Source organism: Littorina saxatilis, linkage group LG1 (assembly GCF_037325665.1).
Source record: "Littorina saxatilis isolate snail1 linkage group LG1, US_GU_Lsax_2.0, whole genome shotgun sequence".
Taxonomy (NCBI): Eukaryota; Metazoa; Mollusca; class Gastropoda; order Littorinimorpha; family Littorinidae; genus Littorina; species Littorina saxatilis.
In genome coordinates, this window is record NC_090245.1 from 33,972,179 (window position 1) to 33,999,922 (window position 27,744).

Sequence of the window (27,744 nt, forward strand, 5' to 3'; positions counted from 1 at the left end):
AAACAAAATCAGTGATAAACGCCAGAAAAACGACAAAAACTGCTTTACCTTCTGAAGCCAAATAAAACATAATTTTAGGTGGGACATGTTTATGTTGAACCAAATTGTCAGAACACTAAGCTTTTCTTGATAATCTTTGCTTAAGAAACAGAAGTCAAACTTTAATAATAACAAGACCGTCCAAAAGTATTGTGACAACACATTTTCAGTTCCCGGCTCCCACTCAGTATGTCACCTTCTCTAAAGGAAAGAGAGAGAGAGAGAGAGAGAGAGAGAGAGAGAGAGAGAGAGAGAGAGAGAGAGAGAGAGAGAGAGAGAGAGAGAGAGAGAGAGAGAGAGAGAGAGAGAGAGAGAGAGATCAAATCAAATGTTACGTATTTGTTTTTGTTTTGAAAATTGTGGCATAAGCATACAAATGAGCTATTTAAATCAGCCCTCGCCCGGTGAGGGACTACACACACACACAATACTGACACACACACACACACACGCGCGCGCGCGCGCGGCGCGCACGCACGCACGCACACACCGTCGCATGGCCGCTTGCGCCGTGACACTGACACACACACACACACACACTCACGGCACACTCACAAACACACACACACACAAACACACACACACACTCACACACACACACACACACACACTCACACTCACGGTCACACTCACACACTGGCACCGCACACACAGCAAAAGTGAAAATACATATAACTCATACTTTGCCCTAGAGAGAAAAAAAGACGTACTGCACTGAAGCTTTTACTTCCCTGTGTATGGGTTGGGAAATTGAGATCGAAACATTTAGTGACAAACATTTAATCGATACAATTCAAGAGGAGACACTGAGAATTTTGTTTGTTTGTTTGTTTGCTTAACGCCCAGCCGACCACGAAGGGCCATATATCAGGGCGGTGCTGCTTTGACATATAACGTGCGCCACACACAAGACAGAAGTCGCAGCATAGGCTTCATGTCTCACCCAGTCACATTATTCTGACACCGGACCAACCCCATAATGCCAGACGCCAGGCGAGCAGCCACTAGATTGCCAATTTTAAAGTCTTAGGTATGACCCGGCCGGGGAGTTCCATGATTGTTCTGTGTGCAAAGACATGGAAAAAAGAATCTAAAAAGAAAAGAAGAAGCTGTGCAGTAAATGTACAGCGGACAATAACAACAGGAGAAACGAACATTAAGTGCTCTTGAATTATGTATGTAATCAAAACAACGCCTGCACCTGGGAGAAAAGCCCGAAGTCAAGTGCCTGTGAGATTTGGCGCGCCGAGTCTACCAAGCCTCGCGTTCACGTTGTCACCAGCAACACGGCTGTCCCATACACGCTTTCTTTTGATGCACTTTGCGGTCGTCTGGTTTTTCAAGTTGTGTCGTCTGCTTCTATTGCTCTTTAAATTGACTGGGGCAGTCTTTTGACTTTTCACTTCTTTCGAGTTGGATTAGTTATTGCTTGTTTTTGAGGTAAGTGCTCATTTTATTAGAAGTGGACAACTTTGTTGATTCAACGCCGAATCAGTAGTGTTTCCAAAAGCGAACGTCGGTTGACAGAAAGAAAAGGAAAACTTGAAAAAAGAAGGAATGAAAAAAGAACCAAGAGGAAAAGAAAAGAACAAAACAGAGCAATTTGTGGGGGAAAAAAGGAGAGCAAAAAAAAAGGAAGGCAGTGGGGAGGTGAAGTAGACTATGCCTTGTGAAATCACTTCCTTCCGAAAATTCCCCACGGAACGTATCGTACTCCCTATGTGTGCATGTGTATGGCTGTTCTCCAAAAGGTGAACGTACTGCATCACAAGAAACCAAAGGCTAATCATTTCTTTAAGATTTCATCTGTTTCAATATGGAAAAAGCAACGCACGCCCGCACATACGCACCCACGCACGCACAAATACACACACACGTACGTACGCACGCACGCACGCACGCATGCACACACACACTCACACACACACACACACACACACACACACACACACACACACGCACGCACGCACACACACACACACACACACACACACACACACACACACACACACACACACACGCACACACACACACACACACACACACACACGAGACTAAAATCAAAGCTGGATGGCCGAGTGGTAACGCACTTGCGCTCGGAATCGAGAGGTTGCGTGTTCGACCCTGGGTCAGGCCGCTATTTTCTTCCCCCTTTCCTAACCTATAGGTGGTGGGTTCAAGTGCTAGTCTTTCGGATGAGACGAAAAACCGAGGTCCCTTCGTGTACACTACATTGGGGTGTGCACGTTAAAGATCCCACGATTGACAAAAGGGTTTTTCCTGGCAAAATAGTATAGGCGTAGATAAAAATGTCCACCAAAATACCCGTGTGACCTGGAATAATAGGCCGTGAAAGGTGGATGCAGCGCCTAAAGGCAGTCGATCTACTGGCCGATGTGAATGCGTGATATATTGTGTAAAAAATTCCATCTCACACGGCATTAATAGGTAACATGCGCCTTGAGTCGCCTTGTGTGGTGAGATACGTGAGCGATATAAATCCTCGTAAATATACTGTTCAAAAAAAGAAACGCATAGCTTGTAATATTTGGTTAATTTAGTTATATGGCTACAAGGATATCCACCAAACTGCAGAAAATGTTTATCTGGTCGTCGACCTTTCGTCCATTGCCACAAGTGAGCTCTGCACGTGACGCATGCGTTATCAGTGGCTACAATGTCAAAATTGCTCATTTGGCATGACCACTCGTCATGCTTCAGTGTAATCTCGTGAAACTCGGGGAATATTGAGCTCTCACCATGTCTTCCAAAACCCATAAAAGCGGATTGTTCGCCACAAAGAAATCAGAGGACAATTCAGCGACGAAAGATGGCCCGATTGAGCAGAGAAGACCGCCAAATTGCATTGGGTCGTTTACAAGCAGGCCAAAGTCAAAGTGCAATCGCCAGGCACTTCCACGTGTCCCAGAGCACCATCAGTAGACTGTGGGTCAGGTTTCAAGCCACTGGCTCCGTTGCTGACTTGCCACGAGCGGGAAGACCAAGGGCGACAACTGCTGCTCACGACCGCTTCATACGGCTCCGCCACCTCCGGAATCGTTTCCTGTCGGCCTCATCTTCTGTCCAGGCTCTCCCCGGGCCACACCGATTATCGGACCAGACCGTGGGGAACCGCCTGCATGAAGCTGGTTTGAGAGCTCGCAGACCTCACAGAGGAGCTGTCCTCACCCGCCGCCATCGCCAGAACCGAGTGCAGTGGGGCAACCAGCACCTTCGCTGGACCGTCCGGAATCACTGGAGACACGTGTGGTTCAGCGACGAGTCCTACTTCCTGCTCCAGCGACATGATGGTCTGAGGAGGGTCTACCGGAGAGTAAACGAACGTTACGCGCCCAACTGTGTGGATGAAGCACCCGTTCATGGTGGTGGAGGCGTCATGGTGTGGGGGGCGATCAATACCGCTGGAAGGAGCACCCTGGTGCACGTCCAAGGGCGCATAACTGCCCAGCGATACGTGGAGGAAATTCTGCGCCCATACGCCCTTCCTCTTCTGGCTGACCAGGATGCCATATATATTCCAGCAGGACAACGCTCGCCCGCACACAGCACGACTCACCACCCAGTTCCTCACCGACCACCATGTCCAGGTGCTTCCCTGGCCATCCATGTCGCCAGACATGAACCCGATAGAACACCTCTGGGATGAATTGGACAGACGTGTGCGCAGGCGAGAAGAAGCGCCGGCAAATCACCGCGATCTATTGCAGGCACTTCAGGAGGAGTGGGACACCATCCCACAGCAAGATATCCGGCATCTGATCCAGTCCATGCCCAGAAGGTGCCGGGCAGTTGTTGCTGCTCAAGGCAGTCACACCCCCTACTGACTTGACAGCCTCGGCACCCAATCGTATTGATTGACTGATTGATTTGAAGATGCAAATGAACTGTGTGTGCATTCAACTGTGTCCATACCAAATTTCAAACAAATAATCTAAATATTGGATTTTCTGTTAAAGGCATACTAACGCACTCCCGTGTTTACAAAGTGTAGTTTGCCCACAATCGATGTCAAACGCACCATAAGACCATATAATGACGATATGTCACCATGCGCGGACCATAATACATGCATTACAGCTTGTTCTAGCCTCTGAAAAAGTGAGGATGTCAACAAAGCCGCGGTGTTAGCTCCCTTGCATCAACGTTACATGTGTTGCCAAATCTATAAATAGGACCATCTAGATCAAAATAAAAATTCAAATATCTCAACATTTAAGGGCTCCTAGACCACAATATTTTGCAGGGAACTTAATTTAGTCTGTCTCCAGCTCTGGGTAAAGCAATTAGCGTGTATATATATTCATCAGCTTTCTATGCCTTTAATTTTTTCGAAAAATAAAACAAATTTGGCAAGTAGCAACTATGCGTTTCTTTTTTTGAACAGTATAAATAAATAAAATAAAATAAATTTGATGGGATGTTTAATTCAACTTGAGAGACTGACAATAATTATAAAACAAGTAAATAAGTAAACCGTCAGTTCAAGAACCTTCTGAGTGCACGAACAAGACAAGTAATCGACATGCGCCCAAACTGACACCAATGAACGGATATGGACAGAAAAGAAAAACACACAAACCAACGAAAAAACAACAACAACAAAACCCATTTCCATTTGTATACATGTACTAAAAGACATAATATCTATCTATGCAAGGTAGAACAAGTTGAAGGGTGCGCCAGGGATCCTGTACGCGGCCGATGGCTTGGGCACATAGTAAACAAGTCGCGTAAGGCGAAATTACTACATTTAGTCAAGCTGTGGAACTCACAGAATGAAACTGAACGCACTGCATTTTTTCACAATGACCGTAGTCCGCCGCTAGTGCAAAAGGCAGTGAAAGTGACGAGCCTGTTCAACGCGGTAGCGGTTGCGCTGTGCTGCACAGCACGCTTTAATTTACTGTACCTCTCTTCGTTTTAACTTTCTGAGCGTGTTTTTAATCCAAACATATCATATCTATATGTTTTTGGAATCAGGAACCGACAAGGAATAAGATGAAATTGTTTTTAAAACGATTTCAGAAATTTAATTTTAATCATAATTTTTATATTTTTAATTTTCAGAGTTTTTTTTTTAATCCGAATATAACATATTTATATGTTTTTGGAATTAGAACATGATGAAGAATAACATGTAATTTTGGATCGTTTTATAAAAAAATAATTTTAATTACAATTTTTAGATTTTTAATGACCAAAGTCATTAATTAATCTTTAAGCCTCCATGCTGAAATGCAATACCGAAGTCTGGCCTTTGTCGAAGATTGCTTGGCCAAAATTTCAATCAATTTGATTGAAAAATGAAGGTGTGACAGTGCCGCCTCAACTTTTACAAAAAGCCGGAAATGACGTCATAAAAGACATTTATCGTAAAAATGAAAAAACTGTCTGGGGATTTCATACCCAGGAACTCTCATGTAAACTTTCATAAAGATCGGTCCAGTAGTTTAGTCTGAATCGCTCTACACACACACACACACACACACACACACACACACACACACACACACACACACACACACACACACACCACGACCCTCGTCTCGATTCCCCCTCTATGTTAAAACATTTAGTCAAAACTTGACTTAATGTAAAAAAAAATCTAAAGCCTTGTTGCTTTCTGACGTAGATGTTTTTTGTTTTTTTTAATGAATCAGTTTCACACAAAGCAACTATTGTCTATTTAAGAAATTCCCAGTCTACACAGAAAGCAAGCACACAGCTGTTGATTTTGTATGTGTCCAAGCAGACACTGCCATTGTGTGCCATTCTTATCTTCCGCAGTCAACAACAACAGAAGCATGACGACGATAGGAGTACATTCCAAGGTGGTGGATCGGGTGGCCGCCATGCAGATGCCCAGCTATTCCTACCACTACCCGCATCTGAAACGGGTGCAGCTGGCCGCTGTGAAGAAGGGTATTTTCCACCCGAACCCTCCCACCTTCCGTCGTATGGACATGGACACCGCTCGACATCTTCTTCCCGATGAGCACAGCAGGACCACCACCACTTGTGGACCTTGTGAGTGCTCTGTGTGTGTGTGTGTGTGTGTGTGTGTGTGTGTGTTTCTGTGTGTGTGTGTTTCTGTGTGTGTGTGTTTCTGTGTGTGTGTGACAGAGAGAGTGTCTGTTTGTCTGTTTTACTGTGTCTGCGTCTGTTCGTTTTGTCTGTATGTCTCTCTCTGTTTGCTTGTGTGTCTGGGTCTGTGTGTATGAGTGACAGAGAACGTGTCTTGGAGTAAGGCAATTTGAATAAGTGTTTGTAATGGTGTACTTAGCGCAGCAAATCAGTCCACACAGACCACGAGAAAATGTGCTTACTTTTTTTGTCAAAAAAGCGAGAAATGTATGAAACATCGTTTCAGACATCATACATTTCATTATTGTGTAGAAAAAGAAGGGCCTGTTCTCAAACTTCACCAGCCCGGGAACATGCGGCATGAGCCACTGCGTTTCCTTTCCCCAATCATTCCCACTTTCTTACAGGCTTCCACCAGTTTGTATCTATCCTAGCGATCAAATCATAAATATATTTCATTTTCGCGCAAAGAGGGTTGAGGACTACTGTGAAACAGTAGAGTAGTGACGTACCAAGCGGTACACGTCACCAATTCAAAATGAGGAACTGTGTTGTCACAGATGTCTGAGGTCATGAGACAATATTTGTGCCCCCTAAGTGACCCTGGGTCAACCATAACAGACTATTTCGAAATGATTTGACACTGGTGGTGCACGGAAAAAATAGCCCCTACGTTCGTTCTAGTCCACTCAGTGCTGGCTATGTTCATGAAGGATTAGGATACGTTTAATTGATAATCCCCCCTCACACACACCGGCACACACACACACACACACACACACACACACACACACACACACACACATACACACACATCCCTCACCTTCTCTTAGTTGGTCTGTACATACTATCTGAACACATCAATCAGATTTATACTGATCGATTAATTATCGTGACTGGAACTGTTTTAGCACGCATGCAAGCAATATGATTGCACATTCCTTGTTTATATCTTGTCGCGAACAGCTTACGTTTATTTCAATAGAACTTGTAATCATGTAATGCATGCAGACCAGAAACTTAATCCTCATTCAAAAAACAAAAAACAAATCTTTGAATCTCATATGAGTAATACCCGTCTGACAGACCGAAACTGTGCCAAGACAAAGAACAATGTCTTCACGGTTGTTCACATTTATTATGGGTACTAAGACCATAGAGTAGAACTTCAGTGGCACTAACCCTGCAATGGTTGGTGTTGAGTATCAGACATTACCACAACATTCTACCAGATATGTTACACTGACATGAGGTCGTGTATCTTACAGCATAAACCACTGGCGACATGCTCTCTATAGTGCCAGCAATGTTAATCCGAGCGGAAGGCAAGATTTTCACGGCGGATTTGGCAATCCAATATTGCGGACACAGCAAAGAGATTAGTGTCCACTGCACGGCCAGACATCGGCTAATATTTGTTCTTTCTTTATTTGGTGTTTAACGTCGTTTTCAACCACGAAGGTTATATCGCGACGGGGAAAGGGGGGAGATGGGATAGAGCCACTTGTCAATTGTTTCTTGTTCACAAAACAGCACTAATCAAAAATTTGCTCCAGGGGCTTGCAACGTAGTACAATGTACTGGAAGAATGCAAGTTTCCAGTACAAAGGACTTAACATTTCTTACATACTGCTTGACTAAAATCTGTACAAAAATTGACTATATTCTATACAAGAAACACTTAACAAGGGTAAAAAGAGAAACAGAATCCGTTAGTCGCCTCTTACGACATGCTGGGGAGCATCGGGTAAATTCTTCCCCCTAACCCGCGGGGGGTCTAATATTTGTCGGCAATTAAGCCTTTGTAGCTAGCTGTTTTTCCTTACTGGCAGCACTATAAAAGGGAAGTGTAGGGAACGGCTGCCAGGAATAAGAGTTGTCGAGTGTTTGAAGTGGTGGGAGCAAAGTATTTTATAGTGTAATGGGTAGGTCAGAATTGTAGTACAGGTCCTAAACTCATTCGCCTACCATTCATAAACTAGGCAAAAATCCAATCTAGTTCAAAATGTTTCAAAATTGAAACGGTCATGATGCTTTCCAGCTTTTCAATTTGTCAAGTTCGATACTCATTCTTTTTAGTTAACACCGAAATTTACAATGGACCTTTGGTGGTACTTTTCATGAAATACTCAAATAATTTCTCCAAAGGAATAATTTTTGTGAAATCTTGCCATTGTAATTTTATGGCAAGATATTGTGGCCACTAAAGTTTTCTTGAAATGAATACACATAATAAGAACTAAAATGATTATGCGGAGCTCGTAATGTTGAGGATCAGAAGGACGGAAATAGATAGATATAATCATTAGTCTAGGTCATTTCCTTTTGCATCGATGTGAGAGGAATGAATTCAAACAATAACGTGCAATTTCTTATCGAAGCTCTTACATTCTGTACTATGTTGTAACCGGCACAGGCTTTATATAAATATATACACAGCAGTGCACCTTAACCTCAGCTTAACCTCAAGATTGACCTCATGTGTAACCCACCCCGTCCACATTTCAGCAGTCTTGCAAGACTTGCAAATTTACGTGATTTGTCCGTGCCTTTCAAGCGAGCCATCTTGCTTTGATTGATTTTGGGAGTGTTCAGCTTTACAGATTTAAAATGAAATTAAATTCTCTGTGTCAGAACAAGTGTTTTACTGGTTTAATATTTTTAATAGCTGATTGATTAGTTTCGATTAGTGTCAAAGGGAAAACGCCAGCATGCACAGACTGAAAGACTCAGGCAGACAGACAAGACAGACGAACGGACAGACAGGCACGCACGCACGCACGCACAAACACACACACACACACACACACACACACACACACACACACACACACACACCTGGGCTACACTTACCAGCCCCACCATTATCTGTATATATCCTTTCAAAACGACTTTAACGTTTGAGTGTATTCGTCAGCAATAAAACGACTCTTTCATGCTGTGAACTGAGCAGTACACTTCAGCCAAAATACTGCAGTTCTTTTTCACATGGAAAATAAGTGTTAGGCCCCCTTCAAAGCATTGAGCACGAGTCAATGAAAACGTCAGTCTTTAAGCCCGAGTAGAATATATCGAACATTACCTAGCGTCTAAAGGCTTTATGTACTGCACGACAGGTGTTCTGAGATAAGAAAACACCACACGGTCTATCGCTAAGACGGCCAAGAAAGCCCCCCCCCCCCCCCCCCCCCCCCGTCACTTCGCTAAAGCGCTGATATGATCAGTCTCCGCATTTGATCGATCGTTAATACTTTGTTGGTAAAATAAAACGGTCGAGTTATTTGGTCAGTTCGTGCGAATGTACTTGAAGGATATATCCTGTCTGTGCACAACAAAAAAATCCCCTCTGCAGTGATATTGACGTCAGCTGTTTTTATTGACCTCGGAGTTTCTGATAAATGAAATAAGTATTGATTAAGTTGGAGAATAATACGCATTTATTCATAATCCTATTACCCAAGCCCGTCCACATTTTATTTTCATATCCTCTTACAAAAGAGGATTGAAGCTAAACCGAACACTGGATTTCAGCAAGTCAGAAAATGTAATCCAGAGAGTAACATGTTTTTCTTATTACACCGCAATGTATTTTTCAGTTAGTGTTTCGGATTAATTGATCCTGGATTGTGTTTGGTCCTCAACTTGAAACCGTGTTGGGTAAACCATGCCTGTCCGTCTGTCAAGGATTTTTTTCCTGGTATACATTCTTTCATGCTATATACCGTATATCAAAAATTGCGTAGTTTAAAAATATTTGCATACATCGCAATATGTCACACGCTTTACTTCTTTGCCACTACTAAAGCAAATGTGTGCAAGATTGTATGTTACACGCTTTAGGAGCATGGCAAGAACGGATTCAAACTCAAAATCGTCCCTCCAAAAGCAAAAAAATGCACACACGACTTTCATTTCTCCTGTTGTTATCGTTTTTTCTCTTTACAAATTTTTCAACGCTCAGAATACATGTACTGTAAACGGCATCCCAGACGACAGAACTGTTTCCATACGCGAATTTAGCTTCCCTTGGATCGCGGATGCAGACACAGAAAGAGGTCATGAAGAACGCATGCTTCAACTGAAAGATACAGACTGTGACGATGACTGTGACGTCATTCGCATATCACCGAGACGTCATTTACAGTTGTTCGGTCACTTCCGTCAAAAAGTAGATCTCTCCACAATGGCTGCTCCTGTGTTTAGGGTTTTCAAGCTTGAGTACACAAAACGTGTTTGTTCTCTCCTCTGTTGAGGCTGTGAGACATAAATGCTATTCCGACTTGGTCGCGTGACAGAGTTTTCTTCCACACTCTATTAGCTGATGTCTAACTGAGCCTGACGGCTTCGTTAGACAATCAACGTAATCTCGTGTGGAAGAAAACGTCTGTCAAACGACCAAGTCTGAATAGCAGGTAGTATCACAGAACAAAGATTTCGTTAAAAAAACAAAACAAAAACAAAAGTCCATTTCAACAAACAGTGTTTTTTTTCTGAGAGACTACGGGTAGGCCTGCCTTTCATCTTTTTTTGTTTAGCACTGAAACTTTCGTAAAAAAGAAAAGTGGTTTTTTTTTAAATCGAAATTACGTACTTTTAAAGGTACTGAACTTGTCAAATCCAGGTGCACGGAGCCCCTGGGGCTTTTAGTCATACCTCAGACAGCTATCCGTTAGAAGAACTACCAAGTTTCATTGACTTGCACCCAAAGAGTCAAGAACTGCGATTTTTGAGTCACTTGAGAAAAAGGGACTATGTAATCGGTCAGTGTTAGTCTGTCCGGCCGGCCGTCCGGCCGGCCGTCCGGCCGGCCGTCCGTAGACACCACCTTAACGTTGGACTTTTCTCGGAAACTATCAAAGCGATCGGGCTCATATTTTGTTTAGTCGTGACCTCCAATGACCTCTACACTTTAACGATGGTTTCGTTGACCTTTGACCTTTTTCAAGGTCACAGGTCAGCGTCAAAGGAAAAATTAGACATTTTATATCTTTGACAAAGTTCATCGGATGTGATTGAAACTTTGTAGGATTATTCTTTACATCAAAGTATTTACATCTGTAGCCTTTTACGAACGTTATCAGAAAAACAAGGGAGATAACTAGCCTTTTCTGTTCGGCAACACACAACTTAACGTTGGGCTTTTCTCGGAAACTATAAAAGTGACCGGGCTCAAATTTTATGTGAACGTGACTCATTGTGTTGTGAATAGCAATTTCTTCCTGTCCATCTGATGCCTCATATAATATTCAGAACTGCGAAAGTGACTCGATCGAGCGTTTGCTCTTCTTGTTTTACGAATTAATTTCGTACTCGGACCCGGCTGGTCTTGACCTATTTTTGGATCTAAATTTAGATCAGGTAGATCACCACATCATGCACAAAAAGACAGTCACTAGCAAACTATGTCAGACGTCATCATGAGTTTGTGTAAAACAAAATGGAGGCCGGAATCACTCAGTTGAATCGAACTCCGACCAAACACCACGTAATAACTAGGTTAATTTATGCACTCGCGTGAACAAGAAACTGTCGAGCTTCACAGATGTCGTCGTTGGGTAGTTTTGGGTTTGTTTTACTACCATAGGAGGATTTTTGAACTGTAAATGCACTCACTGCTGCAACAAAAACGCAAAACGAAGGCTGTGAGCTGCACTGTGCCTTTAAAGGTGAGCTGGTGCAAGAGCGATGTACGACTAAGAAAAGTTCCTTTGAACTATCCCGGTAAAAAAAAACAAGTCGCGTAAGGCAAAAATACAACATTTAGTCAAGTAGCTGTCGAATTCACAGAATGAAACTGAACGCAATGCAACGCAGCAAGACCGTATACTCGTAGCATCGTCAGTCCACCGCTCATGGTAAAGGCAGTGAAATTGACAAGAAGAGCGGGGTAGTAGTTGCGCTGAGAAGGATAGCACGCTTTTCTGTACCTCTCTTCGTTTTAACTTTCTGAGCGTGTTTTCAATCCAAACATATCATATCTATATGTTTTTGGAATCAGGAACCGACAAGGAATAAGATGAAAGTGTTTTTAAATTGATTTCGAACATTTAATTTTGATCATAATTTTTATATTTTTAATTTTCAGAGCTTGTTTTTAATCCAAATTATAACATATTTATATGTTTTTGGAATCAGAAAATGATGGAGAATAAGATGAACGTAAATTTGGATCGTTTTATAAAAAAAATAATTTTTTTACAATTTTCAGATTTTTAATGACCAAAGTCATTAATTAATTTTTAAGCCACCAAGCTGAAATGCAATACCAAAGTCCGGGCTTCGTCGGAGATTACTTGACCAAAATTTCAACCATGAGAGCGTGACAGTGCCGCCTCAACTTTCACGAAAAGCCGGATATGACGTCATCAAAGACATTTATAAAAAAAAAATGAAAAAAACGTCTGAGGATAAAATTATCATACCCAGGAACTCTCATGTCAAATTTCATAAAGATCGGTCCAGTAGTTTAGTCTGAATCGCTCTACACGCCCGCACACACACACACATACACACATACACCACGACCCTCGTTTCGATTCCCCCTCTATGTTAAAACATTTAGTCAAAACTTGACTAAATGTAAAACGCAGCAGCATTCTGCAAGTAAGGGAAAGGCTCCTAATATGGACCGGCTCCTAATATGGACCACCTCCTGTTCTGACAAACTAACGGCGCTAGAGCGCTCAAAACAATTTCATTCGCTTTATTCACCCTCTCTGGATACGTTGCACATGTCAAAACAGTTGCAGAAACACAAACCTCAAACCCGTTAGGCTTTTTCGCTTTTTACATTTAGCCTAGTCAAGTTTTGACTAAATGTTTTAACGTAGAGGGGGGAATCGAGACGAGGGTTGTGGTGTATGTGTGGGTGTGTCTGTCTGTCTGTCTGTGTGTGTGTGTAGAGCGATTCAGACCAAACTACTGGACCGATCTTTATGAAATTTGACATGAGAGTTCCTGGGAATGATATCCCCGGATGTGTTTTTCTTTTTTTCGATAAATACCTTTGATGACGTCATATTAGGCTTTTTGTAAAAGTTGAGGCGGCACTGTCACACCCTCATTTTTCAATCAAATTGATTGAAATTTTGGCCCAGCAATCTTCGACGAAGGCCGGACTTCGGTATTGCATTTTAGCTTGGTGGCTTAAAAATTAATTAATGATTTGTCATTAAAAATCTGAAAATTGTAAAAAAAAAAATTTTTTTTAAAACGATCCAAATTTACGTTTATCTTATTCTTCATCATTTTCTGATTCCAAAAACATATAAATATGTTATATTCGGATTAAAAACAAGATCTGAAATTTAAAAATATAAAGATTATTATTAAAATAAAAATTCCGAAGTCGATTTAAAAACAATTTCATCTTATTCCTTGTGGGTTCCTGATTCCAAAAACATATTGATGTGATATGTTTGGATTAAAAACACGCTCAGAAAGTTAAAAAGAATAGAGATAAAGAAAAGCGTGCTATCCTTCTCAGCGCAACTACTACCCCGCTCTTCTTGTCAATTTCACTGCCTGTGCATCGAGCGGTGGACTGACGATGCTACGAGTATACGCTCTTGCTGTAAAAATGCAGTGAGTTCAGTTTCATTCTGTTAGTTCAACAGCTTGACTAAATGTTGTAATTTCGCCTTACGCGACTTGTTTTCACTTTTGGCAGCGTTCACTCTAAATTTGCCGCCTAAAACGGACTCGTTTCTGTCCACAGCCAAAGCTTTCGTAACACAAAAATGGCTATATATGACAGCTAAGACAGTATTTGTTGCATTTTAACTGTGTGTACCACGAGTTTCTACTGCAAACAAAAAATAATAGCAAAACCTCAAAAGTATGTGTGAGTCCCCTAATATGGACCACCTTCAACAAATCGAAGAAAATAAAAACTAAAGGCAATTTCATTTCATTCATTCATTAAGAAGCTTGCTGAAAATAACCTATAACTAGCCGGCCCTCGAGATTTCAAAAAAATATAACAAATAGTCCTTTTTTTTGTGGAAGTTGATAATTTCACTTATTTTCACTCTGTTTTTTATAAGCTTCTTCAGTTTCCTGGTGTGCTTCAAATAATGCTCTCATCAACCCGAAACAGCTAAATTTAAAGCATATTTGAATTAGTCTGACTTGCACACTAAGTTGTATCATGTTATTTTGAAGTATGGGGGGCTTTTTACAGTGATTTGTGAAGGCCGCTTCACTGGTCCATATTGGGCGCCCAGGCTCCTCATATGGACCATTTGTGATTTTTTCTGTATTTAATTTTTGCTCAAGGTCTATCAAAGCTATTTCACTCTAATTAGGCCTAACGGTTATAAACTAAGAGAGAAGGACTACCAAACACAAAATGAAACTTCTTCGCAAGAAAACAAGCTAATTATCAGCAATAAACAAAAAGTGGTCCATATTAGGGGCCCTTCCCCTACAATTCAAACACTCAGTATTCATGAAATTGGAAGTTGACTACGAGAAAAACAGTGACTGTGAATCGCCAGACACTTTATGCAGTCCACGTAATACAAACTATCAGCTACCAAAACTCTTAGCAGGGGAAAGTGGGAACACGGACTGCACATTGTCTACACACAAAATTCAATGACCTGTCAAAGCTTTCCACAGACGGAGACAAAGTGGGGTCTAACTGCAGGAAATCAATGGCGTGTTTGCACAACATATAATTTCCTTAATTGTTCCCTCCTGCTGTGGCCACTGCTAAGCCAAACTTCTCTGCTGTGTGTGCAGTGTTCTGTATTGTTAGCACCCGGTCAACGTTCTGTTTGGGGGGCTATTCGGCCGGTGAATCAGACTTCAATTGTCTGCAGAGAAATACCAATACCTGTAGACTGTAGATTACCTGGCGGTACCGATAGATTATTTATCACACGACCACCCGGGGCAGGTTAAGAGATTTGTGCTGCGATACGGAGGTGTTTCGGTCAGGCTGCAACTTAACGGGCGGGCGAATAGAACCAAATTGCGAGAGCGTCAAATAAACCAAATAGGAAGGGGTACACACACACACACACACACATACATACATACATACACACACTCGCGCACGCACGCACGCACACACGCGCACGCACACACACACATACAACACACACACACACACACACACACTCATTAGCACGCACGCACGCACACAAACACGCACGCATGCAGGCGCGTTCTACAAAAAAACAAAACCCACACCATTCGATCAACGTACTCGTGAATGTTTCGTTCTGTCTACGTATAACTGAACGGTCCATAACCTAACCTTTTTTGCTTATTTTATTCTTTTTTTCTGTTTTACACTCTAGCTGCGACCTCATACGACGAACAAAAAATGCAACGTATTAATTGCAGCGCAGACGTGCCTTACCGGCTTTTCAGTCGTTCTGTAGGTCGCCCTCCCCACCCCCACACCCCTTTTCTACTCCCGTCCTCCTCCCACCCTGTCTCCAGAGGCAGAGCACGCATAAACATGCCCTTTCCGAGTTTCACCCCTTTCTTCAGCTCTTTTGCAAACATGACAAACAGGCATTGTGTAATCGCGTTCAAGAACCCGAGATCCATTTCTCATTGAACGTGAAAGGTAATAACTTGGCGCATAGACTTTCCAAACAATGTGCTGTGAGCTTATATATATATGCCAAGGATAGTTAATGCTATTCAGCTATGCAGGATTTGTTTGAAAACTCTTTTCTTTTAATCCTCACCGTGCACTTGATGACTTTGGAAGTATTTGCCACGGTGCTCGCGACTGACATTTATGACACGGTCTCGATTCGGAAATGGAATCAGTGTATGCGCTTATAAACCTGAAATCGATGTTCTTTGAAAAGTGCTCAAAAGGCATTCAGCTGTGCAGTAATTGCACCAGGACACACACTCACACACACACACTCACACACTGACACACACACACACACACACACACACACACACACACACACACACACACACACACACACACACACACACACACACACACACACACACACCCACCCACCCACACACACACACACACATACACACACGCACGCCAAGAAACAAAAAACAGAAACCCAAATAACTACTTAATTTTTCTCTCTAGTCTTCTTCCCCCAAAAGTCAGTCTGTATTTATCGTCCTTCTTTAAATGTAAACTCTCACTTAACATACCCTGTACGTTATTATCAATCAGCGTTACATAGCAACATCGAAAGTAATAATGTACAAGAGATGTGTAACACTTTTGCCTGAAATGTCTTAAAAAATACAAATGCAAACACAACTGTACATCTCATTACAAAAGACGATGCTCAAACGTGACTTTTATGTTCTTCTTCTTTGTAGTACGTAGTTCCTCTCAACGATTTATAATTGACTCACATGCGAAGCAAAAGTGAGTCTATGTACTCACCCGAGTCGTCCGTCCGTCCGTCCGTCCGTCCGTCCGTCCGTCCCGGCGTCCGTCCGTCCGTCCGTCCGGAAAACTTTAACGTTGGATATTTCTTGGACACTATTAAGTCTATCAACACCTGATGTGGCCTGATGGTGTATGGTTACAAGATCTCAAAAAACATGTGCGGCAACTTGACCTCACTTCAAGTTCAAGGTCACAGGGGCCGTAATTGTTGTCTTAAAAACGACCATTTTTCACATTTTCGCATTTTTTTCTGAAGTTATCGAGAATGGCAACCTTAGCTATGTATGCTATTCAGGGCAATGTAAGCCCTATCTTTGGACACCAGTTTGGTTGACCTTGCTTCAAGGTCAAGGTCGCAAGGGTCCTTTAAAGTTGGATTGTATACATATTTTGAAGTGACCTTGACCCTGAACTATGGAAGATAACTGTTTCAAACTTAAAAATTATGTGGGGCACATGTTATGCTTTCATCATGAGACACATTTGGTCACATATGATCAAGGTCAAGGTCACTTTGACCCTTATGAAATGTGACCAAAATAAGGTAGTGAACCACTAAAAGTGACCATATCTCATGGTAGAAAGAGCCAATAAGCACCATTGTACTTCCTATGTCTTGAATTAACAGCTTTGTGTTGCATGACCTTGGATGACCTTGACCTTGGATGACCTTGACCTTGGGTCAAGGTCACATGTATTTTGGTAGGAAAAATGTGTAAAGCAGTTCTTAGTGTATGATGTCATTGCTAGGTTTAGTTATTTGACCTTGACCCTGAAGGTCAAGGTCATGTAAAGGTCAAGGTCAAGCATGTGAGTCGTATGGGCTTTGCCCTTCTTGTTTGCTAAATGTGTATTGTAAACAACAACAAACAAGTCGCGTAAGGCGAAATTACAACATTTAGTCAAGCTGTCGAACTAACAGAATGAAACTGAACTCACTGCATGTTTACAGCAAGAGCGTATACTCGTAGCATCGTCAGTCCACCGCTCGATGCAAAGGCAGTGAAATTGACAAGAAGAGCGGGGTAGTAGTTGCGCTGAGAAGGATAGCACGCTTTTCTTTATCTCTATTCTTTTTAACTTTCTGAGCGTGTTTTTAATCCAAACATATCACATCTATATGTTTTTGGAATCAGGAACCCACAAGAAATAAGATGAAATTGTTTTTAAATCGATTTCGGAAATTTTATTTTAATAATAATTTTTATATTTTTAATTTTCAGAGCTTGTTTTTAATCCGAATATAACATATTTATATGTTTTTGGAATCAGAAAATGATGAAGAATAAGATAAACGTAAATTTGGATCGTTTTAAAAACAATTTTTTTTTTACAATTTTCAGATTTTTAATGACCAAAGTCATTAATTAATTTTTAAGCCACCAAGCTGAAATGCAATACCGAAGTCCGGCCTTCGTCGAAGATTGCTGGGCCAAAATTTCAATCAATTTGATTGAAAAATGAGGGTGTGACAGTGCCGCCTCAACTTTTACAAAAAGCCGGATATGACGTCATCAAAGGTATTTATCGAAAAAAAGAAAAAAACGTCCGGGGATATCATACCCAGGAACTTTCATGTCAAATTTCATAAAGATCGGTCCAGTAGTTTGGTCTGAATCGCTCTACACACACACACACACAGACAGACAGACAGACACACAGACACACACACACACACACACACACACACACACACACACACACACACACACACATACACATACACCACAACCATCGTCTCGATTCCCCCCTCTATGTTAAAACATTTAGTCAAAACTTGACTAAATGTAAAAACAAGACACACACCCCACATCTCATGACGAAAGACGACGCACAAACGTGGTTCTTATCTTATTTGTTTGTACTAGTTTCCCACCAACGTTTTATAGTTTGTTAAATATGCATTCATTGATTAATTCACTACTGTATATATAATTGATCCAGTACACTGGTTTTTTTTCAGTGAACTTTTCCAAAGCCAGCTCCACCGTATTTGCCCCTCCTCCCCAAAAGTTGTCCAGCATGGTAAGTATGGTGGCGTCACTCGCTTGTCATACAAGTGGTGCGGTTTTTGTTTTGTTTATTAAACAGTGAATTATTATATTAGTTTTTTGAATGGATAGTTATTGTCTTAGGTCGTAAAGAAAGGAACATATTAGGGAACTTTCTGAAAAAGAAAGCTGAAGCTGTTGTTATAACAACACGTATTGCGATTAACATTAATAACGGGGGAGACAGGACGGAGAGGCAAACAAATTCACATCCTGAACAGTGCTTCACATAGCCATGACCCCCCATCACATTTTTTTTTGGGGGGGGGGGGGATTTACCACTAGTTTTTCTGGAAAGCCCATTTAGTATGAAGACTCATGGCACTTGTTTGCCATCTGAGCTCCTGCATTTTCTTAAGTTATGCCCTTACCCTGCCTTCAAGCTGCTATTGAAAAATGGGGGTAGGTCTCGTCTGAAGCCCTTTTCACGACCTAAAACTGGCCTATATCAACAAAAATGATACCAATGGAAAGGAAATTGATGCACTGATAATGTTACATTACATTACATTATAATTCTGGCAGCAAAATCTGTTACTTCCGGTTTTTATCACCATCTTAACTAATATTTTGGAAACAAATGAAGCATCAACCGTTCCCCGTAGGGTAGTCCAAGGATGCAATATGATTGTATCAATAATGTCTACTCTACTCTTTTTTACATTTAGTCAAGTTTTGACTAAATGTTTTAACATAGAGGGGGAATCGAGACGAGGGTCGTGGTGTATGTGTGTGTGTGTGTGTGTGTGTGTGTGTGTGTGTGTGTGTGTGTGTAGAGCGATTCAGACTAAACTACTGGACCGATCTTTATGAAATTTGACATGAGAGTTCCTGGGTATGAAATCCCCGAACGTTTTTTTCATTTTTTTGATAAATGTCTTTGATGACGTCATATCCGGCTTTTCGTGAAAGTTGAGGCGGCACTGTCACGCCCTCATTTTTCAACCAAATTGGTTCAAATTTTGGTCAAGTAATCTTCGACAAAGCCCGGACTTCGGTATTGCATTTCAGCTTGGTGGCTTAAAAATTAATTAATGACTTTGGTCATTAAAAATCTGAAAATTGTAAAAAAAAAAAAAAATTTATAAAACGATCCAAATTTACGTTTATCTTATTCTCCATCATTTGCTGATTCCAAAAACATATAAATATGTTATATTCGGATTAAAAACAAGCTCTGAAAATTAAATATATAAAAATTATTATCAAAATTAAATTGTCCAAATCAATTTAAAAACACCTTCATCTTATTCCTTGTCGGTTCCTGATTCCAAAAACATATAGATATGATATGTTTGGATTAAAAACACGCTCAGAAAGTTAAAACAAAGAGAGGTACAGAAACGCGTGCTATCCTTCTTAGCGCAACTACTACCCCGCTCTTCTTGTCAATTTCACTGCCTTTGCCATGAGCGGTGGACTGACGATGCTACGAGTATACGGTCTTGCTGAAAAATGGCATTGCGTTCAGTTTCATTCTGTGAGTTCGACAGCTACTTGACTAAATGTTGTATTTTCGCCTTACGCGACTTGTTTTGGATTTGCATGTGAATAGGAACAATGCTATATGCAGTTTTGCAAAAAATACACATCATTAAAGTTCTGAGTTGTAACGACTGAACCCGATGATTCCTCCTTTTGACTTTGCATGTCTGTTGATAGTCTGTTCTTTTGTTTGATCGACTGGGTTCCGGCATGCAGGTACGGGAGATCTTGAGACGCTGAATCCCCCAGCTTTCAGCAGCTGCGTGGCACTTGGGTGACTGTGCTTCAAGTTCAGCATTTGAAGAAAGTAGATTGTTATATATATATATACCTCGTGTAGTTTTGGTGATCTGTGGCGAAGAGAAGGGGTGTCATGTCTTGAACGCAGGTAAGGTGCAGGTCAAAATCATTTTCTTTTGTTGCACGGAGCAGGCGAAGTACAAGCCAGATCCTCTCAGCATACATAAGCCATAACTGGCTAGTTTTGCCCATCTCGCCATTCAAAAATGCCGGTACTTAGTGTATGAGTCGTGCAACTGAATGACAGAATCAAGTTGCATGATTGCCTCTAAGTCAGGTCTGCTTGGATCCTTCACCATCTCAGCTACTTCTTCAAGCTGATCTTTTGCGACCTGATTGTTCATGAATTTCTCCATCAGCATGCGTTCCAAGGCCTCCAGCACTGTCTTGTGCACTCGAAGAGCGCGATTGTAGTGCTTAGACATCATCACTGCCTCAATGGAGCCACTTGCGCATATTCCAGATTGAATGACGATCTCCTCGAGACCTGAACCTCTCATGAGTTTGCCCAAAGCACCCAGGAATGAGCAAATGAGGTGGAAAACCCCAAGGCGGACCACCACATTGTTGAAGCGTTGATCTTGCCAAACAATCATGTAGGCTTTCTTTGCCACTGCCAAGTCGAACGTGACCAAGGTGCACTCCTGGTCCACTTCTTTGGTTGCGCACTGTGACAGATGAAGAATGTGCTGAACTGTCGCGTTGTCAGTGACTGGATGGAGGACTGGAGGCATGTAGTCAACAACGGACTGCTCTTGTATGGCTTGCACTTCTCTCCCAGTTAGTGATATCCATCCTGCCCATCCTGGAATGTGCTGGTCATCCGCACACTTACGCCGAGCAAGGATCCAGAGAAAGTCAGAGAGTGAAGCGTAAGTCACAACTTCTGGCACAGAAATAGTTGTGTCCACCAAGGTGAGCTTAGGCTCCACTTTCTGCTTTGCATAGCAAGGAGGGAGATCTTCAGGGCTGAACTCAACACTGTCACGGCTTTGCTCAGGACGCGCATCTCCTGTAGGTGGGACTGATTCAGAGACCTCCTGAATGACAATGCCGTGTGCGGAATGTGTTGTACCAGATCCCGAAACTGTTTCTTCCTGCAAGTCAAAATTATCCCAACAGAAGTGGGTCACAACATTGTTCTCTGGACGAATGGTAGTTGGCAGCAGGCTGCTGTTTTGCATGATCTGGTGACACACGGCAGTTTCCATCTGCAGTACGCCTCCGTGGGATATACAGTGCCCGAAACGATTCAGCATGCTGAGCAACTCTGCACTTCCTGTCAGATGTCTGACTGCTGTTGCGAGTACAATGTGTTTGGGCATTTTCCACTCGTTGTTCGATACGGCATAGCAGATGTCCTGAGCTATTGACAGCCCGATCCTCTCCTTTCTGTCTGAGGTTTCTTTTCGCCCAGAAAGCATGACCTTCAAGAAATTCAGCAGGACTGGAGGTGGCAGGATCTTCTGGGATGTAATGAATGAGACCGGTGGTGGCCAGGGACATTCTTCTGCTGAACGGTATGCCTGGATGATCAAACGCCTCAGGATATGGGCCGCCTCTTCTAGTCTCCTCTCATCAGATGCTGCCGCCTCAAAGGCTTGTTCAACAGCCTGCCCAACTGGCAACTCTGAGGAATAGACAAGCTCACTCCGAAAATTTGGCCTCCAAAATTTCAGACTCTCACCAAAATGGCCCACAATTTTCTTCTTCAGGTGATGAGTTTGGAAATCAGGGTTGTAAAAGTCAGGGTGTTTGTCCTGCATATAGGTGCAGTATCTCTCTCCCGCAGCATGGTCATTCGTTCAACTTGGTGCCTGTTGATGATTGCATCTTCAATGTAGTTGCAGATGTACTGAAAGGCATCTGAGCATGCCTTCATATGTTCTTTGGAAGTTGCCTCTCGCTGTTCATGCCTCTTACGACTGCGCACAAGATCACGTCGGCATGACTCATGGAAGTATGCTTCTCTTGCCAAGAGATCCACCTGCACTCGTGCCATCAGTTCAACATCTTGTTTCTCACTTGCTGCCGTCTTGATAGCCTCCTCGGCAGACTTTGTTTCACATCTCACAAGTTTCTCATGATGTGCCTTGCCACTTCGTGCCCTCTTGTACTTTTGGTCACAGATTATGCACCAGTCACGAGGAAAAAGCGTTCTGGTAGAGTCTCCCATTTTACGTCGTTTTTTTCGGGATGTTGAGGGCTGATCTGTGTCGCTATCATCACTCACATCCTCAGGGCTGCTTTGCTGGTCATCATGACTTCTCTTTCTCAAATATTTCAAGTTTGTGAATGACTGGTAGCAGCGTCTATGAAACCCATGAAGAGTATCATCTAGTATGTCAGGGAACGCATCCAGGACTGCTGCACATTTTGAATCAAGTCCTGCTGTCTTACGCAGGCAGCAACATTCCACAAGTTTCTCTTTTGTCTGCTGACTAAGTGGCTTCACTGCTGGGTCAAACCTGACCTCAGGGCAGTGGATGATACACACCTTTTGTGCAGTTTCTGTCCGTCTTGGCTTTTTATTGCGCTTGAAAGATACTGGTCGTTCGTCACTCATTCTGATGTATTATATCTTCAGTGCATCAGACGAAAGAAGTATGATCTGCAACAAAAAATCTCCTGCGAGTTGAAGAGAGGTGCTGTGTTGAGGGGGAAGTTCCCACTGCTCATTAGGGGACAAAATATATTACCAAAACGTAATACAAGTATGATGATGAGTTTAGATTTTCTATTAAGAAAAACACAAAAACATCCCCATCCTTAGAAATCAAAGTGCAGAGCCGACTCGATAAAGATTTTCATTTTTTTTCATTACTTTATTGTCCCATCGCTGGGAAATTCGGGTCGCTTCCTCCCAGTGGAAAGCTAGCAGCAACGGAGTCGCGCTACCCAGGTGTCTGCGTGTTTAGGTGTATTCAGCCACCTGCACTTATGGCAGAATGACCAAGGTCTTTTACGTGCCATTGTGATGACACGGGGGTGGGACATGGCTTCCGTCTCTGGGTCCGCACATAAAGTTGACCCGTGTCCGTCCCGGCCCGAATTCGAACCTGCGACCTTTCGATCACAAGTCCAGTGCTCTACCAACTGTATCTGGGGCTATGCAAATCCACATCACAATAAAATGCCATATGCTGAAAATATTTGTTTATCATAATAAGAATAACTTACAGCTTCCACATTGAAACAAAACCAAATGATTATTGATATTATAATGGATTATGTGATGCTAATTCTAGCCCTGCCCCGAGAGGTCAAACATAGGGCCCAAAGAGGGAACATTTGCTTACCGGAAGCGTATGTGGAAAACACAGTAAAAAGCATAATGAAACAAAAAAACTCACTATTATGACAACACTGATATACTGCCTTACTGACAATATAAAAACATTATAAATTAAATCATTTGTGTGGCTGTTGTGAGCTTCTGACTAACCCTACCCCCAAAAGTTAAATATAGGGTGGAAAGAAGGAAAATCCGCCTTATAAAGTGTGATATATCTGGAAAAAATGCAGGAGCTCAGATGGCAAACAAGTCGACTTTGACTTCTGGCATGAAATCCTTCCAGGAAATCCAAGTGAGAAATCCCCCCCCCCCCCCCCCAAAAAAAAAAAAATGTGACCTTTCACTATGGCTATGTGACGCTATCTAGCATATCTTTATAATCGCGATTTTGTAATACTGTGCTAAGATAACTCGGGTTCGTTTGTTTGTGCCTTTGACGTTTTGGCGAGGAAGATGTGTACCTTCAAATTAGTAACCATCTTATTTGGAGACAGATGGACAGTTCGTGATTGACACTGTTGCGTTTTTCACAGAACGTCACAGAGCAAGGTCGTGCCCACCACAGACTGTACACAACCCCACAGGAACTCAAGTAAGTCCTCGGTCACATTGAAAGTCATTCTTCAGTTGTCAATGATGCAGTGCTTTCGCTGTGAGTGGAGGAGGGGAGGGGGGTGGAGATGCAAATGAGCATTTTCGTTGGTTGAATCTACCTGTGTAGACATTATACAAGTTGTCAACATGATTATTATGATCACCATTACGATCACTCTTCTTCCCCCACACGCCCCCAGTTTGCCCTGTGTCTATCTGTTTTCTTTGTGTCTGTGTGTCTTTCTGTCTGTCTCTCCCCTGCCTCTGTCTGCCTTTCTATGAGAGAGAGAGAGAGAGAGAGAGAGAGAGAGAGAGAGAGAGAGAGAGAGAGAGAGAGAGAGAGAGAGAGAGAGAGAGAGAGAGAGAGAGAGAGAGAGAGAGAGAGAGAAGGTTTGTGCAAGTGTGTGTGTTTGTGTGCAGCGACGCGTGAATGCGTGTTATGTATGTACCGGAAGAAACTTTATTTCGCACTCATCTTTGTGTTTCACGTGCAGGAAGACGCGCGCGGAGTTTTCAGCTTTCTTGGACAAGTGCCCCGAGCGTTTTAACATCGAGCTGCCAGAGATCCCCGACAAGAGAGGTCAGAGCGTTTTCATTCTAAGACTTCGTGTGGATAATGTTTATACAGAAATGTGATTGCACTATGAAGAATTGTGAATGGTCATTGTCACAGCCAGGTTGGAGAAAAACGGATAGGACATGCGGTAGTCGATGGCAACATCGGTCATTTGACTCGTAATAAAAAACAACAACCAAGACAAGACAGAAACTAACAAACAAAAAAGCAAACCAGCTTTACGTTTAACGACAAGTCTTTCTGCCTTTGCAGTCTGAGAATTACAGTCATGATATCAAAAAGGTGTAGTATATATGTGACCCTCCACCACGGTTTGAGTCGCGTGTCACTTTTGCATGATTTTCATATTTTTACATTTTCCTAAAGAGTTTTTTATGCTCCATCCCGTGGTGAAAACCGGTTTAGAAAAGAGCGAAAACTGTTTGAGTTATAAGCCTGTGACTAAGGTGACCCTCACACTGTTACCATACACTCTCCGGACTTATATATATCAAGCCTAGCGCAGAACCGCGCGAGGTGACATGCGACTCATTTCGTGGTGGAGGGTCACATATTTTCTGAAGAAAGCAACCATGTGAACAATGAAATAAGGACAATCAGAAACCAAACATAAAATGTGCGTTACAGTCGGGTTGTGGTGTAAACTGATCCTGTTTTTTTTGGTTCTGTGTGCAGATCTTCACTTCACAGGCTATGCTGTCCGTTACCTGAGACCTGACGTCACTCGTTCCTGGAGGGTAAGTGGTCATGTTACGTCATATCCACCGAGAAGCATTCGGTATTTAAACTAGAACGCATGTAGCCTATTTTGTTGTTCCAATGACTTACTCGGAACGGGTCTCATCAGAATACTATACTTTTTTGTATATTCTTGTTCACTGCTGTTTATTTGCCAACTGCGTTTGGTTTAAATTGTCGAAAAATGGTGTGTGATGCTCTGTCATATCAAACACTCAGTTCGGAATTGCAGCTTTTTCACACATAAATGTACTCATGTTTTCAGTAGACTTAAGTGACTTCACGCCAATATTTTTTTGTGTTGAAATAAAATGTCTTGCTGTATTTTTTGTGATGTGTATTTGCATCTTATGCGTGTGTGGATGTGTGTTTTGCAGTACACACTGCAACAGGAGCCAAACCTGGACCAGTATGCCCAGAAGCCCATCCCTGCTAACGTATAGTGAGTAGTCCTCTTTTTAAATCGTCTTACACTTTGCAACTCTCATGTCAACTTGTGCTCATAGTTTCGGCCTTATTTTATTGTCACCTAACGTTGCTGTTTAATAACCTGAAGATTTGATGAGAGCTCGGTTGGTTGTTTCCAAATTGTAAGTTCACAACAAGATTGAGCTAGGCAGTACGGGTATAGAATTGGAAATGAACATTTTCTTGGAGAATAGAAATGTTCTTCTGACCCTCACATATGTTGATTGTTCCCTAATGTCTGTCTATGTCACGCTGGTGCAACTCAGCGTGTGCACCCTACCCCAGGGAAGGGGTGTCGACAGAACGTTTGATCTTCTTGTTATTGTTTGATGTCAGATTCAGCAACGACGCATTCATTTATAACGTACAATTATCTCTGTGTATTGTGTGATTCGCGGACCGTTCGACTACCTTTATCCCCCATCTCCCATCTCCCATGTGAAAGGGGCTTTTCTGCCCTGATTAATAAAATCTGTGTCAGGGGAAACAAATTATCTGTATTAGTGTCTTCATGTGACCACAGGTTTCTCTCTGTGATTTTCGTAGTACATGTATATCACTGTAAAAACATGTTTAACATTACGAAAATGGATCGCTGTGGCTGCCTCACCTTACAATATTAATTATATATCAAATATTAAGAATATTAACTTTGGTGTTTTCAGTGCACGCTACAGAGACTCGTACCCCCAGTACTTCCGTAACGTGGCTTCTGAGGCCTGGCGCTAAGCCCATTGGCAGACACAGCTAGCACAGCTGAACACTGGCCGGCCGTCGGACAACGTCAGATGCACAGAGCGGTCAAAAGCAACGGCGTCAGTTTGGCCATTTTCACGACTATCACCTTTATTTGCACTGCAAACCACCTTCTGTGGATTTTTGGATGCCACCATTCCAACAAGATCTAGAGCAAGAACAACCATCAACAACCGCAACAGTCATAATCAGGACTATGATTATATCGAAATATGTGTGTGGTATTTATACAGAATAAGTAGTTTTTATATTTGTAATTTGTTTTGTTCCTAATTAGGTTTTTGTAATCTAAAAAAAAAGGTAATACCGCCGACTTTTTTTGTTGGCGACAAAAATGGACTTGTTTAACTGTGGTTTTCAGATAAACTCTCTCAGATTTTCATACTGGCTGTCTCTTATCCGGAAACCGCATTGTATAATTACTAATGCAACAAATCCCAGTATTATTTTGGTATTTGGTTTGCACATACAAGTTCTTGCACAAATCTGAACATTATGTTCATGGTGTATGTGTATCCTAAACGCGGAACGATACTATTTTTGTCATTAATGGAAGACATCTTTTACAAGTTTTCTGTACTTGCAGTATTGTGTGTTGAAACGATCCAGTATTAACGTGTTGAAGGAAGATGGTCTTTTAAAAACATGTATTGGAACTTTCTGTATACTATTGGTTTGAAACCGGTTCTACCGAATCAGCATTATTTCTACAGCCGAAGAACGATATCTTGATAGACGGGCTTTTTTCTTCTTCTTTTGATCATGTCAGTATTATGAAAACGGAAGATTTTTTGAATCAGTATTATCACGACCTTGTATATAATATTTTGAAGGCAGAAAGAAGGCTTTGTTTAACATAATTATGTTTGAAAGTCTATTCATGTGTAACTGTCAATACAAAGATAAAAGTGTGTGTGTGTGTGTGTGTGTGTGTGTG

General features: G+C 42.0%; 1 protein-coding gene across 1 annotated transcript; it reads left to right on the top strand.

Annotated features, from left to right (window-relative positions):
* Positions 1–1,324: 1,324 nt before the first annotated feature.
* Positions 1,325–27,720, top strand: LOC138967676 (sperm microtubule inner protein 8-like). Its single transcript, XM_070340321.1, has 8 exons — positions 1,325–1,479; positions 5,848–6,087; positions 18,507–18,568; positions 24,208–24,266; positions 24,763–24,848; positions 25,521–25,582; positions 25,961–26,025; positions 26,717–27,720. The coding sequence occupies exons 2-8, from the start codon at positions 5,865–5,867 to the stop codon at positions 26,778–26,780; spliced, it is 621 nt and encodes a 206-aa protein (XP_070196422.1). The 5' UTR covers positions 1,325–1,479; positions 5,848–5,864; the 3' UTR covers positions 26,781–27,720.
* Positions 27,721–27,744: the final 24 nt, after the last annotated feature.